The 14,111-nt window shown below is 42.0% G+C and overlaps 1 protein-coding gene across 1 annotated transcript in view; it reads left to right on the top strand.

Moving 5' to 3' along the window:
* F8 (coagulation factor VIII) overlaps positions 1-5,553 on the top strand; it is a 289,264-nt gene extending 283,711 nt beyond the window's left edge. The window contains exon 22 of the mRNA XM_078664066.1: positions 1,142-5,553. Coding sequence (XP_078520192.1) covers positions 1,142-1,297 — 156 coding nt within the window. The 3' untranslated portion in view covers positions 1,298-5,553. The remainder of the gene's footprint in view (positions 1-1,141) is intronic.
* Positions 5,554-14,111: the final 8,558 nt, after the last annotated feature.

The following is a 14,111-nucleotide window of genomic DNA, read 5'->3' as shown; positions in this document are numbered from 1 at the left end:
CTCCTCACTAGATTTCGTTTTAATCTGATCCATTTCACGCTGGGGGATTTGCCGGGGTGGTGTAAACCAGAGGATGCTGGTCGGTCCCTGTGTGATAACCATTCCCCGCAGGATACATTGCACTTTATGATGATTTGCCGTTACTACAATGATATTCGCAGGAAGTTTTTAGTCCCCTTATTGAAGGATAAAGGCTTTTTACAGGTTAGACCAGCGTTGCTTCAGATGTTTAACAGTACTTAGGATATTTTTAATATTGCTAGTTTCCTTGTTGCTGCTGTTCGCCTCAGGAAAAGGAAAATTTCTATGATAATTCATGCTTAAAGCCCAAACATCTATATTTTAAGGACATTTTATATAATTTGACACATTATGTTTTATTACTGATGAATTTTACTGTTAATGTGTTGTTTTATTTGTCTGGTGGTTTTTGTATTTTTTGTGCGGTACTTTTATAATTTTAATTAATCGAATAAAGTGGATTGACTGACTGACTGACTGAGTCATTCACCTGCTGTAGTTTTTGGCCCATGCGCAAGTTGAAAATGGTTCATTCATTCAAGGTTGGCTAGTGAACCTTTTTCTTGGTATGAGTTGGATTTATCTAGTCATATGGTGAAATCTCAGAGGTGAGTTCTTCAGGATAACCCAGCAGTAATGTACACAAATAGTTTATTAAACTCTAGATTGTTTTAAGGTGTCTGTGGATGGGGAGGAACTCACATGTGGCACACCACCCAGGAGTCTCACATCACACCTGTGACGTAAAGAGCAGCACGTCACAGATGTGTCATCACACCAGTACATCAAGACGCGTTGTAAGTGCGAAATCACACCTGCAAATGAAGGACCTTGACGTCACAGGTGTAACATAACTCCTGATTATTAAAGCGCCCCACATCACAGGAAACATCACTTTACAGGTACGGCGTTAAACACCTGAATTAAAAAGGATATCCCATCACTGCTGTGATTGTGTCTTGAAGAGTTTGACTCCTGAGGGTGTCACAAGACAGCTGTGACATTCTGCCTCAGTTTCGTGGTGACATCACTCATGTTCCAGCACATGCTTGTTGTCACTGGTTTTTTTTCCACAATGTTGGTCAATGTTTGAGGTTTTTTTCTTTTTCTGTCTCTGCAGGTGTTCAATGGAAACCGAGATCACCTCAGTGTGATGGTGAACGAGCTCGACCTGCCGCTCTTTGCTCAGTACGTGAGGATCCACCCGCGCAGCTGGGAAAACAGCATCGCCCTGAGAGTGGAGTTTCTGGGCTGTGAGACTCAGCAGATCCAGTGACATGGCCATGGACCCTGGCCCTTGTGGCCAGATGTGGACTTTAGCCCCTGAGACCTGCTCTGGACTCTATCCCTGAGGCGTACAATACACCCTTGGTGCTCCTGTAACTTTAGCCTCTGAAACCTGCCCTGGCCTCCATTTGTGGAGGCTGATCTGGACTTTCACCTCTAGGGCATGCTCTAGGATCCATCCCTAAGGCCTTCTCTGAACTCCAGGCATGACTCTGTATTTTAATCCCTGAGACCTGGGCACCTCTGATGGGAGCTGCTCTGGACTGTAAACCCTGTCTAGTGTGGACTCTATCTCTGGGTCTCCTCTGGACTCTGCACTTGTGGCTGCTCTGAGCATCAACCTCCGGCCTGCCTCTGTCTTCTTTGGGTCTAGTGTGGACTCCTAACTTTTGACTTTTCTGAACTTTAACCTATTAGGTCTATACCCAACTCCAGGGGCTGTTGATGACTCTGTCCATTAAGCCTGCTCTGGTCTTTAACCTTCAACCCTGCTCACATTTCTATCCTTGAGATTCACTCAGAATTCTCTCTCTGAGGCCTGTGATGGACCAGGCCCATGGTGAGTGACTCCTCAGATCTTGAACACCGCTGCCTGCCTTGGTTCTAACAGGGTTTCTCTTTGGGGATCCTTCCAGCCCTTCCTTAGTCTCACCCTATCTGCAGATATATTCAACCGTTCCTGGTATTGTTTCCAACCTCATAACTTCATTGAGCTTTCACCACAAGTCTCACTAAATCTGCCCTCAGCATCCTATGACCACAGGTCGATCCCGGCAGCATGCGGGTGTAAGACGCCCGGCCCCTCATCAACTCAAATGGGGAAGTACCCTGTGGCATCCTATAGTGCTTTCAATCAAAAAAGTTCTTCTAATCCTCCATGCAGTCCTTCTAAAATCTCGCCTCTGCATGTAACTCCCGTTAACCGCCCCATTGAAACATTCCACCAACCCATTTCCACCAGGGGGGTACAAAGACGTTTACTGATTGACCATGTCCACGTCTCTCAAGAATGATTTGCTCGGTTCCATCCTGAGCCCTCACAGACCAAACAAGACACAGATTGACACAATAGTGTAAGCATTCCCAGCCACCCATGCACAAGTGTCTGTACCTGGAAGCTCTTAATGTGTGAGGGATTCACCACAGGCTCACCCACACAGGTTCAAGCAGTCTATGCACAGGTGTGGGGACAAAGCACACCCTAGTGTATTAGCAGAGTTGGCAAACGCGTAGTCCCGCCCTTGGCAATCATAATATTCAGTAATGCTAGTGGACTTCATTGGATGATTACAAAATGATTCCTTTTGATTCTATGGGGCCATTTTCCATCAGGGTTGCAATTATACACACTTCAGTTGTGACACCCGTCAAGATTCTTTGGGGCAGCTAGGCCGCATGCTGAAAGCATGAATGCCAATCTCAGTAATCAAGAAGCAAGTTGAAATGAGAGAATGTTTTCTTTTTTTCTTAACAATTCTGTTGTGATGTGCACTGCTCTCCTCACTGTGGTGTCATGCTTTAATGATAGGTGTATGACCCTATCACCTCATACCAAAAGCTGAGTGTTTTGTGGCGATTTGTATGGTTAGGTGGGACCGTGTCTAGAGAGCCACACAATAGAATGGCTGAGGAGAAGTATTGGAATATCAGCCACAAACAATAAATTACTAAAACAGGTATCAAAAAGCTTGGGATACATTTCCTTGAGGGGCCATCTAAGCACCGTTCCATTAAAATTTTCTGTTATTAAACTTCCTTTCTTTATATGTGGATTTCACCAGGCCCTTGCCGGGGTGCCTGCTTTCGACGCTATTCATTGGTTCGCTAAAGTCTCTGTCCTTCGGAGACGAAAAAGCTGCGAGCCCCGAGGCACGTCTGTCTCTGATGCACACCATGAGACTTGGATAGGCTAGGTACACAGGCTTGCTTGACTCTTTCCTTGCACCATGTCATTGGAGCAGGCTGATAACTGTTCCATTTGTTTCCCTTATGCACAACATTTAATGCTGCCAGAATGAGAGCACGTGAGCACATCTCCCTCAGCGATCCCCCTGTGACTTCTTGGAATGTCTTTATAGAAAGGCATGATGCAACTGATTGTACACACAGAGGGAGAAACTAGAGAACTCATGAAGAGTAAAGATATCTCTTGGTGGCTGAGATGTGACGGATAATTAAAAGTAAATATCTATAGTTTAACCTTGTGTGATTGTATGAGTCCTGAAGTACCTCTGCGGCGTACCTCAAGGATCCTCACTCAGCCCCACCCTCTTCAACGTCTACATGAGTCCTCTTGCCTCCATCGCGCGTCAACACAACCTCAACATCATCTCTTACACCGACGACACCCAGTTAATCCTCTCCCTCACCAAAGACCCCAACACCGCCAAAACCAATCTTCACGAAGGCATGAAAGAAGTAGCCGAATGGATGACACATAGCCGACTAAAACTCAACTCAGACAAAACGGAGGTACTCATCCTAGGTTCTTCCCCCTCAGCTTGGGACGATTCCTGGTGGCCTTCCGCGCTTGGCGCAGCACCCACACCCACAGACCACGCACGTAACCTTGGCTTCATCCTAGACTCCTCCCTCTCGATGTCCAGACAAGTCAACGCCGTCTCGTCCTCCTGCTTCAACGTACTTCGCATTCTCAAAAAGATCTTCCGCTGGATCCCTCTCGAAACAAGAAAGACTGTCACCCACGCACTGGTCACGAGTCGACTGGATTATGGCAACACACTTTACGCCGGAATCACAGCAAAATTACAGAAAAAACTCCAGCGCATCCAAAACGCGTCAGCGAGACTCATATTAGACATTCCGCGCCAAGATCACATCACCAGACATCTAAAAGATCTCCACTGGCTTCCCGTTAACAAAAGAATTACTTTCCGCCTTCTCACCCACGCACACAAAGCCCTCCACAATCTAGGACCCGAATGCCTCAACACTCGACTGTCCTTCTACAAACCCACCCGTCAACTTAGATAGTCCAATCAGGCCCTCGCCGCAGTCCCACGCATCCGGAAATGCACCATGGGTGGCAGATCCTTCGCCTTCCTGGCGGCCAAGACGTGGAACTCACTCCCCACTCACCTCCGCCTTACTCAGAACCACATCTCCTTCAGAAAAGAACTTAAAACCTGGCTTTTCGACAAACAATGAACCCCTTCCCCTAGCGCCTTGAGACCCAATGGGTGAGTAGTGCGCTTTATAAATGCCAGAACTTGAACTTGAAGTGGTAACCAGCAGGAAGAAGTGGGTTATACCACCCAGAAACGAATAGCATATTAGAAAGGTTGAATAGAACAGTACAAAAGTGCACTCAACTTGTGAAAAGCTGTGGAAAATTGTGAGAAAAAAATAAGTACCTTATAATTTCAAATCACATTCTTCCACAGTCAAGACGCCTTTTGAGTTGTTTGAAAGTTGGAGAGCAAATACTAGTGTTTGTCATGGATGGATCGAGTGGAACAAGGGACGTTCGTGAACTGTATCAACAAAGATTGGAAAACTAGAGAGAAGATGAAATGAAAGTCTACTTAGCAGGACGTCTACTAAGTTAACAGATATAAGTGAGTCTGACTTAGTTATGATAAAAGGTCCAGGGGAACAAAACAATGGTCCAAATACACTGTACTAAAACATGTGGTGAAACAGGAACACAATGAAAACAAATGATGGACACTTAGAACCTGAACAAAGTGTTTCCCTTTAGAAAGAGTTGTGAAAGTACACCTTAGGTATCCAGTGAAGGGGAATATCTATCTACTTCTGACCAGCTGTTGACAGATGATAAGTGTGATGGGGTTAAGATTGGCAGTAATGCTTTGAGTGGATTTTCTGTGGAAAGTAAAAGTAACTCTTGTAAACCTGCTCATCCCAATGATTGCATTGTCCATTAGATGTTGAGGTTGCTCACAACCTTTTGTTAAGTTTTATCTGGGCTCTATTACTTGTTTATTCCAGTTATTTGCACATTCTTTATTCTAAATGTCCTCTAGTTTAATGGACTTCAAGTTAATTACAATGTTTCCGTTTTCTATGTCTCTATTAGGATCTGTTGTGTATTATATATATTTTTTTAAAGTGAGAAGTGTGCCGTTTTGGAATGTCTACATAGAGTGTCGCGATGCAATAGAATGTACACCCGAAGAGAGATGGCAGATCTTGTGAGGAGAGGAGGTCTCGGTTGTTGTCTGACATGTCATGGATAATTAAAATTAAATATTTATAGTACAACCTTGTGTGAGTGATGAGATTCCTCAGGACAGAATGATGGGAACAGAATGCGAGCACTCTGACCCGCTGTCTCTCGGTTACACCGTGTGATGAGGCAGGTGGAGAGCACAGCTGAGGGTACGTGACTTAAGGTGCTGTGCAGGCCTGGACTAGGAACCAAAACCGACCCTGGCAAAGTGCTCGGACGCCCCCCCTACAGGGGGTTATGGGTGCCGCGAGCTCTTTGACAGGGCCGGTATGCTGCAAAAATGACCCTGTAACAAAAACGGCCGCCAGGGGCCCCAAACCGGCCCCCCACCCGTGCGGCGCACCGGGGGATTGCCTGCTGCCCGCCTGGTGCCCTCCTGGTGCCCGCTACAGCTGTGAGCCTGAGGTGTGAGAGTGCTTGTGAGGCTGCTTGTGAGAGTGCTTGTGACAGTGCCTGTGAGAGTGCCAGTGAAAGTACCTGTGAGAGTGCCAGTGAAAGTGCCTGTGAGAGTGCCGGTGAAAGTGCCTGTGAGAGTGCCGGTGAAAGTGCCTGTGAGAGTGCCAGTGAAAGTGCCTGTGAGAGTGCCAGTGAAGGTGCCGGTGAGAGTGTGTACTAAGGAGGTCCACGTAGGGAAGTTGTAAGTAGAGATGATTTATTCAAGCAGGTAACAAGTAGCTTAGTTCCATACAACAGGTAGCAGAGTTGTGAAAGGGAGCCCCGCCAGGATCAGCCTGCCCGCTGCACAGCCCATGCTCCACTCTCGCTTCACCTCTCTGAGTCCCAACATTCCGAGGCTCATTAGACTCCAACATTCTATTGGGCACAGAGAACAGGCACCGGCTGAGCAGGAGGTGGAAAATACATTACATTACAAATGCAGGATACTACAGAGTGCTTGTGAGAGTGCCTGTGATGGCGCTTGTGAAAGCGCCTATGAGAGTTCTTGTGACAGTACCAGTAAAGTGAAGCAACTCCATCTGTGTCCATCAATACGTGAGACTCCTTTTTGACTCCAACAGTGTGTTTTGTCTCGTGCTGCTCACACTCACATGCACACACGCACCTGTAGTAACTTGTTCTTTATCTCTTTAAGGTGGGTTGTGATCCAGCGCTCCTAATGAAAAACTGTCTCACAAACGCTACCCAACTCCATAATACTCACCATTAATCATGAATCTCTTACTAAGGCCCATAAACCAACGAGACAATTTTTTGAGCGTCTGAATCATGTGACCTAATTAATCATGAATAGTTCTGATTTATTTCTAACTATTTACAAATTTATATACAACTGCAGTATAACTTATCTTACCATGGTTTTAAACATATATCATTTAATTAAGTCACCAAGGCAAATGGATCAACTAATAGTAACAAGAGGAAGAATAAACTAGACCAGCTTGTTGTTTCAAAATCTTATTTATTAATTTTATTATTCAAAGAAAGAGCATTTTCGATGTAGTCTTTATTTTATTAGCAAAATATAAGCAAGATTTTATTGAGGAAAAGGCATATTAAACTAGCATTTTCAAAGCAAAATCAGTTAGCATGAATTAAGTAAAATAAACAGTTTCCATCCCCTAAGTTCTATTTCCCTGTCTAAACTTGCTTCACCTAAAAGGAATAATCATTTGAATTTGAATTTAAAAACATTTGTACAGCGCTCGCATACCCAGCGGTTTCATGGCGCTAGTGTTGATCAGTGGACGGCAGCAACTAAGAAGTTAGGTCAGGTAGGCTTGCGTGAAAAGGAAGGTTTTCAGATTTTTCCGGAACAAAGGGTAGGAGGGTGAGGTACGTAGAGTGACAGGGAGGGAATTCCAAAAAGTTGGAGCCAGAACGGCGAATCTTGCTCCTCCTGATCTCTGTTTTTTAAAGCGGGGGATGGTAAGAAGGGCCAAATGGGCTGAGCGAAGTTCTCTGCCTGGGCAATATGGCTGAATGAGAGAGCAGATAAACTCGGGGGCAGTGCCCGATCTAGCCTGGTACGTGAGGCAACCGAGTTTAAACAGGGCACGTTCTCTGACAGGGAGCCAGTGCAATGTTTTGAGTAATGGGGTGACCCGATGATATCTGGGTAAGCCATGGATCAGGCGGGCCGCCTGATTCTGCACCAGTTGTAGACGGTGAGTCAGGTATGCAGGGGCTCCGTTATAGACTATGTTTCCATAGTCTATATGGGACAATACCATGGCTAACATAATGATTTTTAGGGCTGAAGGGGAAAAGAAGCGAGAAACCTTCCTGATTACCCTAAGGGAAAAAAAGCATGAAGAAACCACGGAGCTGACTTGTGGGTGAACAGTAAGTTGGGGATTAAGAAAGATTCCCAGGGTTTTCACTTTGGACACGGGAAGTGGAGGGGCACCGAGGGAAGGAAGAAGACCATGGACTGCAGCCACCTCCGGTCAAGACCAGCTCGGTCTTGTCCGGGTCATTAGAGTTTGTTATCCTTACTTGCACCAAAGAGTCCAACAGCACGTCACGCCCTTCAGGAATCGGAAAGCGAGAAGCGCCCTCCTGCCCATGGGGCTAGGTTTTATACCTTTCTAACTAGCTAATCTACACTAAAAGTACACTTTTCTTTGCCATCCAGAATCCTCATTGGCTGAATGATGTCAGCTCATTGCGTGTCATCACGTTTCCATACCAAAATCGAGCCTTTTCTTTGACTCTATTGTCCTTTATTTTTCATGACTTTTGGCTTCCTCGAAAATGAAACATTTCACGAGTTACAGTCCGTTACTTCCTTAGCTTGGCAATCTTGCCGCTTCCTGTCCTTGAATCGGTCTCTCCGAGAGCACGTTTAGCACAGTTCATTTTATTTATTTTTCTGACAAACGTCAATGTGGTAAAACTTTCCACTTCTTGTGCAGGGCTCTTCTCGACAGGTTTCTAAACGCCAACTATACAAGCCTTAGGCCTCTCCCTTGGAAACGGTTATTTAAACAAACACAAAACATCAATTAATTAGAGAATTGAGACCCATTCTGTTACCCACCCCCTTTGCTAATTATTAACCCATTAATTTATGTTACCTAGCTGTGCACACAAAGCAGCATTAATATCTACCTTCTTCTTATAGGCTGCAGGATTCTCCACGAGCTTTTGCCACAGAAAAGACATAACATAAGCACACAAATAAGCACATGCCATTAGTTAAATAGCCGCATTTAATACTGACAAAGACAATAGACAAAGTCAGTTTATTATTTTCCACATACTTGCAATTGCACCATAAAGCACATATGTTAGTCCCTCGTGTTGTGTAAATGCATTTTTAAAACTAGGTTGATTAGTACTTTTCATCACAAACTTGTTAATACGGTTACAGTTTTAATGGAAGTTTAACTTTGCGAGTTTGAATGAAATTTCACTCTGTATCTCGCTCCATCAACTCCCTCATCTGGTGATTTCAAAATCACCAAACTACACCCAAAAATTTTAGCAAAAATTTTACCCCTTGAACATGTTTTGGACATTCACAGTATTAGTTTTTTCTAAACTTTCGATTCTGCTGTCTGCTTGTAACTCTCATATTGAGATCTTCGAAACTCTTCTAATTCTATTTCTCTTTCTTGTTCTTTTCTAAGTTTGTAAATTCTTTTCTTTTCCCTTAGATATTTCTTTCTCTTGTGTAACATGCAACTAATTTTTAACAAAAGTATCACAAAGACTATAACTAATAAAGGACACAGTACTTTGCCTAAAATTGAACTACCAATCTCTTGAAACCAGTTTTTGATTGCTGCAAATCTTTTGCTCAAACGTTCTGAAAAATCTTCCTCTTCTAAAGGTACAACTTCATCATGTAATTCTGTAATGTTTTTGATATATATTTCAATGTTTTGACTCTTGTCTGGGATATATGTACAGCAATGCTGAACATGCAAAATTCCACAGACTCCTCCCTCTTTAGCTAGCAGAATGTCAAGAGCAAGATGGTTCTACATTACCATTGATCTCATGGCAATAAGTTCTGTATCAACCAATTGAAAACCACTAGCAGTGTCAGTTGACATTCTATCAACAATTGTAGACATTTTTCTGATTTTAACTGCATTCAGGGTTATACCCACCATAGGTATTACTGCACCAAATATGTCACCCAAAATTTCTGAAAAGCTTTCCCTTCTGAATCTGCTCAAATGATTACTAATTTCAAATGAACCTTTTGCATTTCTATCAACATGAAAAATTTTGGGAAAAACAAATCCAATATAACAAGTCCCATACCAGTGATCAGGGAGATTATAATAAGCTTTATCTCCACATACAAAATAAATCCCAGGAAAAATTGGATCTTTACCACCTTTGAATCCCCATCCACCTAAAATCTGATAAGTATCTTCGCATTGACTAGCTCCTACAAAGTAATTGTCAAAAAGTGTGTTGTCTCTTCTAATACAAAGCTTTCAACTAACAGGTTTATCTATGTGAATAGCAACATTATTAGTTCTACCATTAAGCTTTTCATCCTCAATCTGCCAAAACTTAGATTTGGTTTTTTTCAGCATTTCATTACGTTTATAAATTGCCCTTCTCTCTTCAACCATATTTAAGAAAGATTTCTCTTCAGTTCTCAACTTGCATGTTAAATTGTTTCTAAAAGCATACTCATAAGTAAGTTCATTAGTTACAATAAAAAATTCCCTAATCTGTTTAGCATGTTTCAGTTTATTCAGGCTATTGTCAACCTTTAGATTAGCAAAAATGTCATCAAAGTTAGAGTAATAATACTCTAAATGACCTGTCCAGTAAAATAAACTAGCTATTACACTACAAGTAATGCCATAAGTAAGGGGAAGCATATTATAGGTGACCCCTTCCGAAACAGAAGCAGGTAATTTCACACAAATGTAGCAATCTTTCACATTCATTACTTTAACATATTCAGATACAAGTCTTGAGAAAGTATTAGTAGAAAAATCACCAACAGATCTATCTTGGTGGATCTCTGGCTTGTGATCAATAACTCTGTTAGACTTGCCTACAACATCATGGTTATCATGTTTAGCCACCACTTTACTAGTCATATTAGTTTTGTACAATTCTTTGTCAATTCCAAGAGGAAAAATGACAGCTAAAATTAACCAGACCAAAACTATTAGAATCACACAAATAGAAGACATTTTACAGCATCTTTTCAAGATAGAACATCTTGATTTGCTAATAGTAGAAGACATCTTTACCCTGAAAACAAGAGCCTTACATAAAAAATAAAAAATCTAAAATTTCTAAATATACACCCCCCCTGTTTTTAATTATTGTTTTTTTTTACAGAAAACCCTACTTTATAACAGCTTTTCTTCAACCTTACGTCTTACATTAATGTGTTTTTCCAGCTAACACAATTTCTTCGACCTTGTGTCACCTAACACAATTTCTTCAGCCTTGTGCCAAATACAAATTTCAGCTTTATATGGAAACAAAATAAATCATTATCACTTGTGTCATCTAAATCCTCCTGACTACTACTATTGAATCTTCCAGATGTCGACTCCCCTGTCGATCTTCAGAATCTGGATCTTTTTCAGGTTCTTCTTCAGAATCTGAATCAGCTGTAGTGTCACCTTCGTCTGGATTTTCAGGAGCTGGCACACGTATAGTATGACTAGCATGAATCCATATCTTCAAACCTCTGCATTTCACTGCATTGTTGTGACAAGTATCACCTGTCTTGCTTTTTGCCACCTGGGTACTAGACAGTTTCTTCTTCTGTGTACTTTTGTCCTCACCCAGTCTCCTGGTAACAGATCATGAGCTTGTTCCTTCTCTTTAGTTATCACTTCAGTTCCCACCTGATGGAACACAGAAGTCACCACGTCAGAAAGGTTCCTGCAGTACTCCAATATGACGCTATTATTAATGCTCATAAGTTTACCAACTGGCACAAATGCTTGTCTCATGACTCTGCCCATAACAATTTCATGGGGGCTCAAACCTGTTTTTCTATCTGGAGTACTTCTCAAAGACATCAAAACAAGTGGTAGTGCGTCAGTCCACTTCATTCCTGTAGCTAAACACATTTTGGCTATTCTATTTTTGATTGTACCATTCACTTGCTCAACAATACCTGATGCTTCTGGTCTGTAAGCACAGTGAAGCTTTTGCTTTATGTTCAGTGCTTCACAAATCAATTTTAGCAATCTGTTTTCAAAATGTGTTCCACGATCAGTCTCGACCGTCACCAGAAATCCATACCTTGGTATGATTTCTCTCAAAAGCAATTTTGCCACAGTAACTGAATCATTGTCATGTGTTGGGAACGCTTCCACCCATCTCGAAAACAGACCGATTATCACCAGGACGTATCTCAACTTGTTATGGGGTGGCATGTCAATGAAATCCATCTGCAATCTGGTAAAAGGACCACCCTCCCGTCCTATGGTTCCCATGCTCACAACTGTTTTTCTGTTTGGGTTGATCTGCTGGCAGATCAAGCATCTCTGACAAAAAGATTCTGCAATCAATCTGAATTTTGGATTGTACCATGTCTGCCTAAACAACCTAATCATTGAATCCCTTCCAATATGTCCTGGACAATGATACATTTGAGCCATGTCAGCAATCATGCTATCTGGCATAACTGGTCTGTCATCTTTGTAAACCCAAATCTCATCTTCTTCTCGCTGTCTGCAACCTGCTTTTAACCATGTGTCTTTTTCCTCATCATTTGCCTCATCTTGTAAATCTTTTACTCCTTGCCATGTCTCAACTACAGATGTTAGCATAAGTGAGTTCAAAACATGTTCATTGTCTTTTTCCCGATTGATGGACATATTTTTCTTTGCGCAAAATTTCGCAATTTCATCAGCATAGGCGTTACCCTTTGTAATATAATCCTGTCCTTTTTTGTGCGCTGTACATTTCACGACAGCGATTTGTTCTGGTAGCTGAATACCATCGATCAATCTTTTGATCAATTTTGCATTCCTGATTGGAGTTCCCGCAGAAGTTAAATAACCTCTTTGAGACCAGAGCTGGCCATAGTCATGGACTACGCCATATCCATACTGACTATCAGTCACATTGGTAACTTTTAATTCTTTTGCTCTTTCACATGCACAAATCAAAGCAATCAATTCTGCTACTTGAGCTGAACGAATTCCTTTGAGACAAGATGCTTCAATTACATCTGCAACTGTGCAGACAGAGTATGCTGCGCTCAGAACACCTTCATCTGTTCTTAAGCATGAACCATCAACAAAATGAACAAAATCTGATTCAGCTAATGGGACATCTTTAATGTCCTGCCTAGGTTTTGTGCAATATTCTAAAACATCCAAGCATTCATGATCAATATCATTTTCATTTCTGATTTCAGTTACAGCACCATCAGGCAATAATGTGGAAGGATTTAAATTCACACACCTTGCAATCGAAACGTTATCTGATCCCAGAATAACTTTCATATTTTGTTAGCCTGTTACTTGTCAGATGCTGTGTTTTGCTTCTAGTGAGGAGAATTTCAACCGAATGAGGAACATATACTTTTGCGAGAAATCCCATTATTATCCCTTCACTCTGCTCAAGACTTACACTTGTTGCAGCTACTGTTTTTAAGCAACCTGGTAATGCTTTTGCAACAGGATCAAGAACTGCTGAGAAATAAGCTATTGGCTTTCTCAGTCTTCCATGTCTTTGAATTAGGACTGATAAAGCACATCCTTCTCTCTCACTACAATACAGCTCAAATTCTTTTTCATAATCAATCTGAATTTTGGATTGTACCAGGTCTGCCTAAACAACCTAATCATTGAATCCCTTCCAATATGTCCTGGACCATGATACATTCGAGCCATGTCAGCAATCATGCTATCTGGCATAACTGGTCTGTCATCTTTGTAAACCCAAATCTCATCTTCTTCTCGCTGTCTGCAACCTGCTTTTAACCATGTGTCTTTTTCCTCATCATTTGCCTCATCTTGTAAATCTTTTACTCCTTGCCATGTCTCAACTACAGATGTTAGCATAAGTGAGTTCAAAACATGTTCATTGTCTTTTTCCCGATTGATGGACATATTTTTCTTTGCGCAAAATTTCACAATTTCATCAGCATAGGCGTTACCCTTTGTAATATAATCCTGTCCTTTTTTGTGCGCTGTACATTTCACGACAGCGATTTGTTCTGGTAGCTGAATACCATCGATCAATCTTTTGATCAATTTTGCATTCCTGATTGGAGTTCCCGCAGAAGTTAAATAACCTCTTTGAGACCAGAGCTGGCCATAGTCATGGACTACGCCATATCCATACTGACTATCAGTCACATTGGTAACTTTTAATTCTTTTGCTCTTTCACATGCACAAATCAAAGCAATCAATTCTGCTACTTGAGCTGAACGAATTCCTTTGAGACAAGATGCTTCAATTACATCTGCAACTGTGCAGACAGAGTATGCTGCGCTCAGAACACCTTCATTTGTTCTTAAGCATGAACCATCAACAAAATGAACAAAATCTGATTCAACTAATGGGACATCTTTAATGTCCTGCCTAGGTTTTGTGCAATATTCTAAAACATCCAAGCATCCATGATCAACATCATTTTCATTTCTGATTTCAGTTACAGCACCATCAGGCAATA

This window comes from Lissotriton helveticus, chromosome 10, assembly GCF_964261635.1.
Source record: "Lissotriton helveticus chromosome 10, aLisHel1.1, whole genome shotgun sequence".
Lineage (NCBI taxonomy): Eukaryota > Metazoa > Chordata > Amphibia > Caudata > Salamandridae > Lissotriton > Lissotriton helveticus.
The sequence above is the reverse complement of the archived record's forward strand: the minus strand, read 5'-3'. Positions and strand labels throughout refer to the sequence as shown.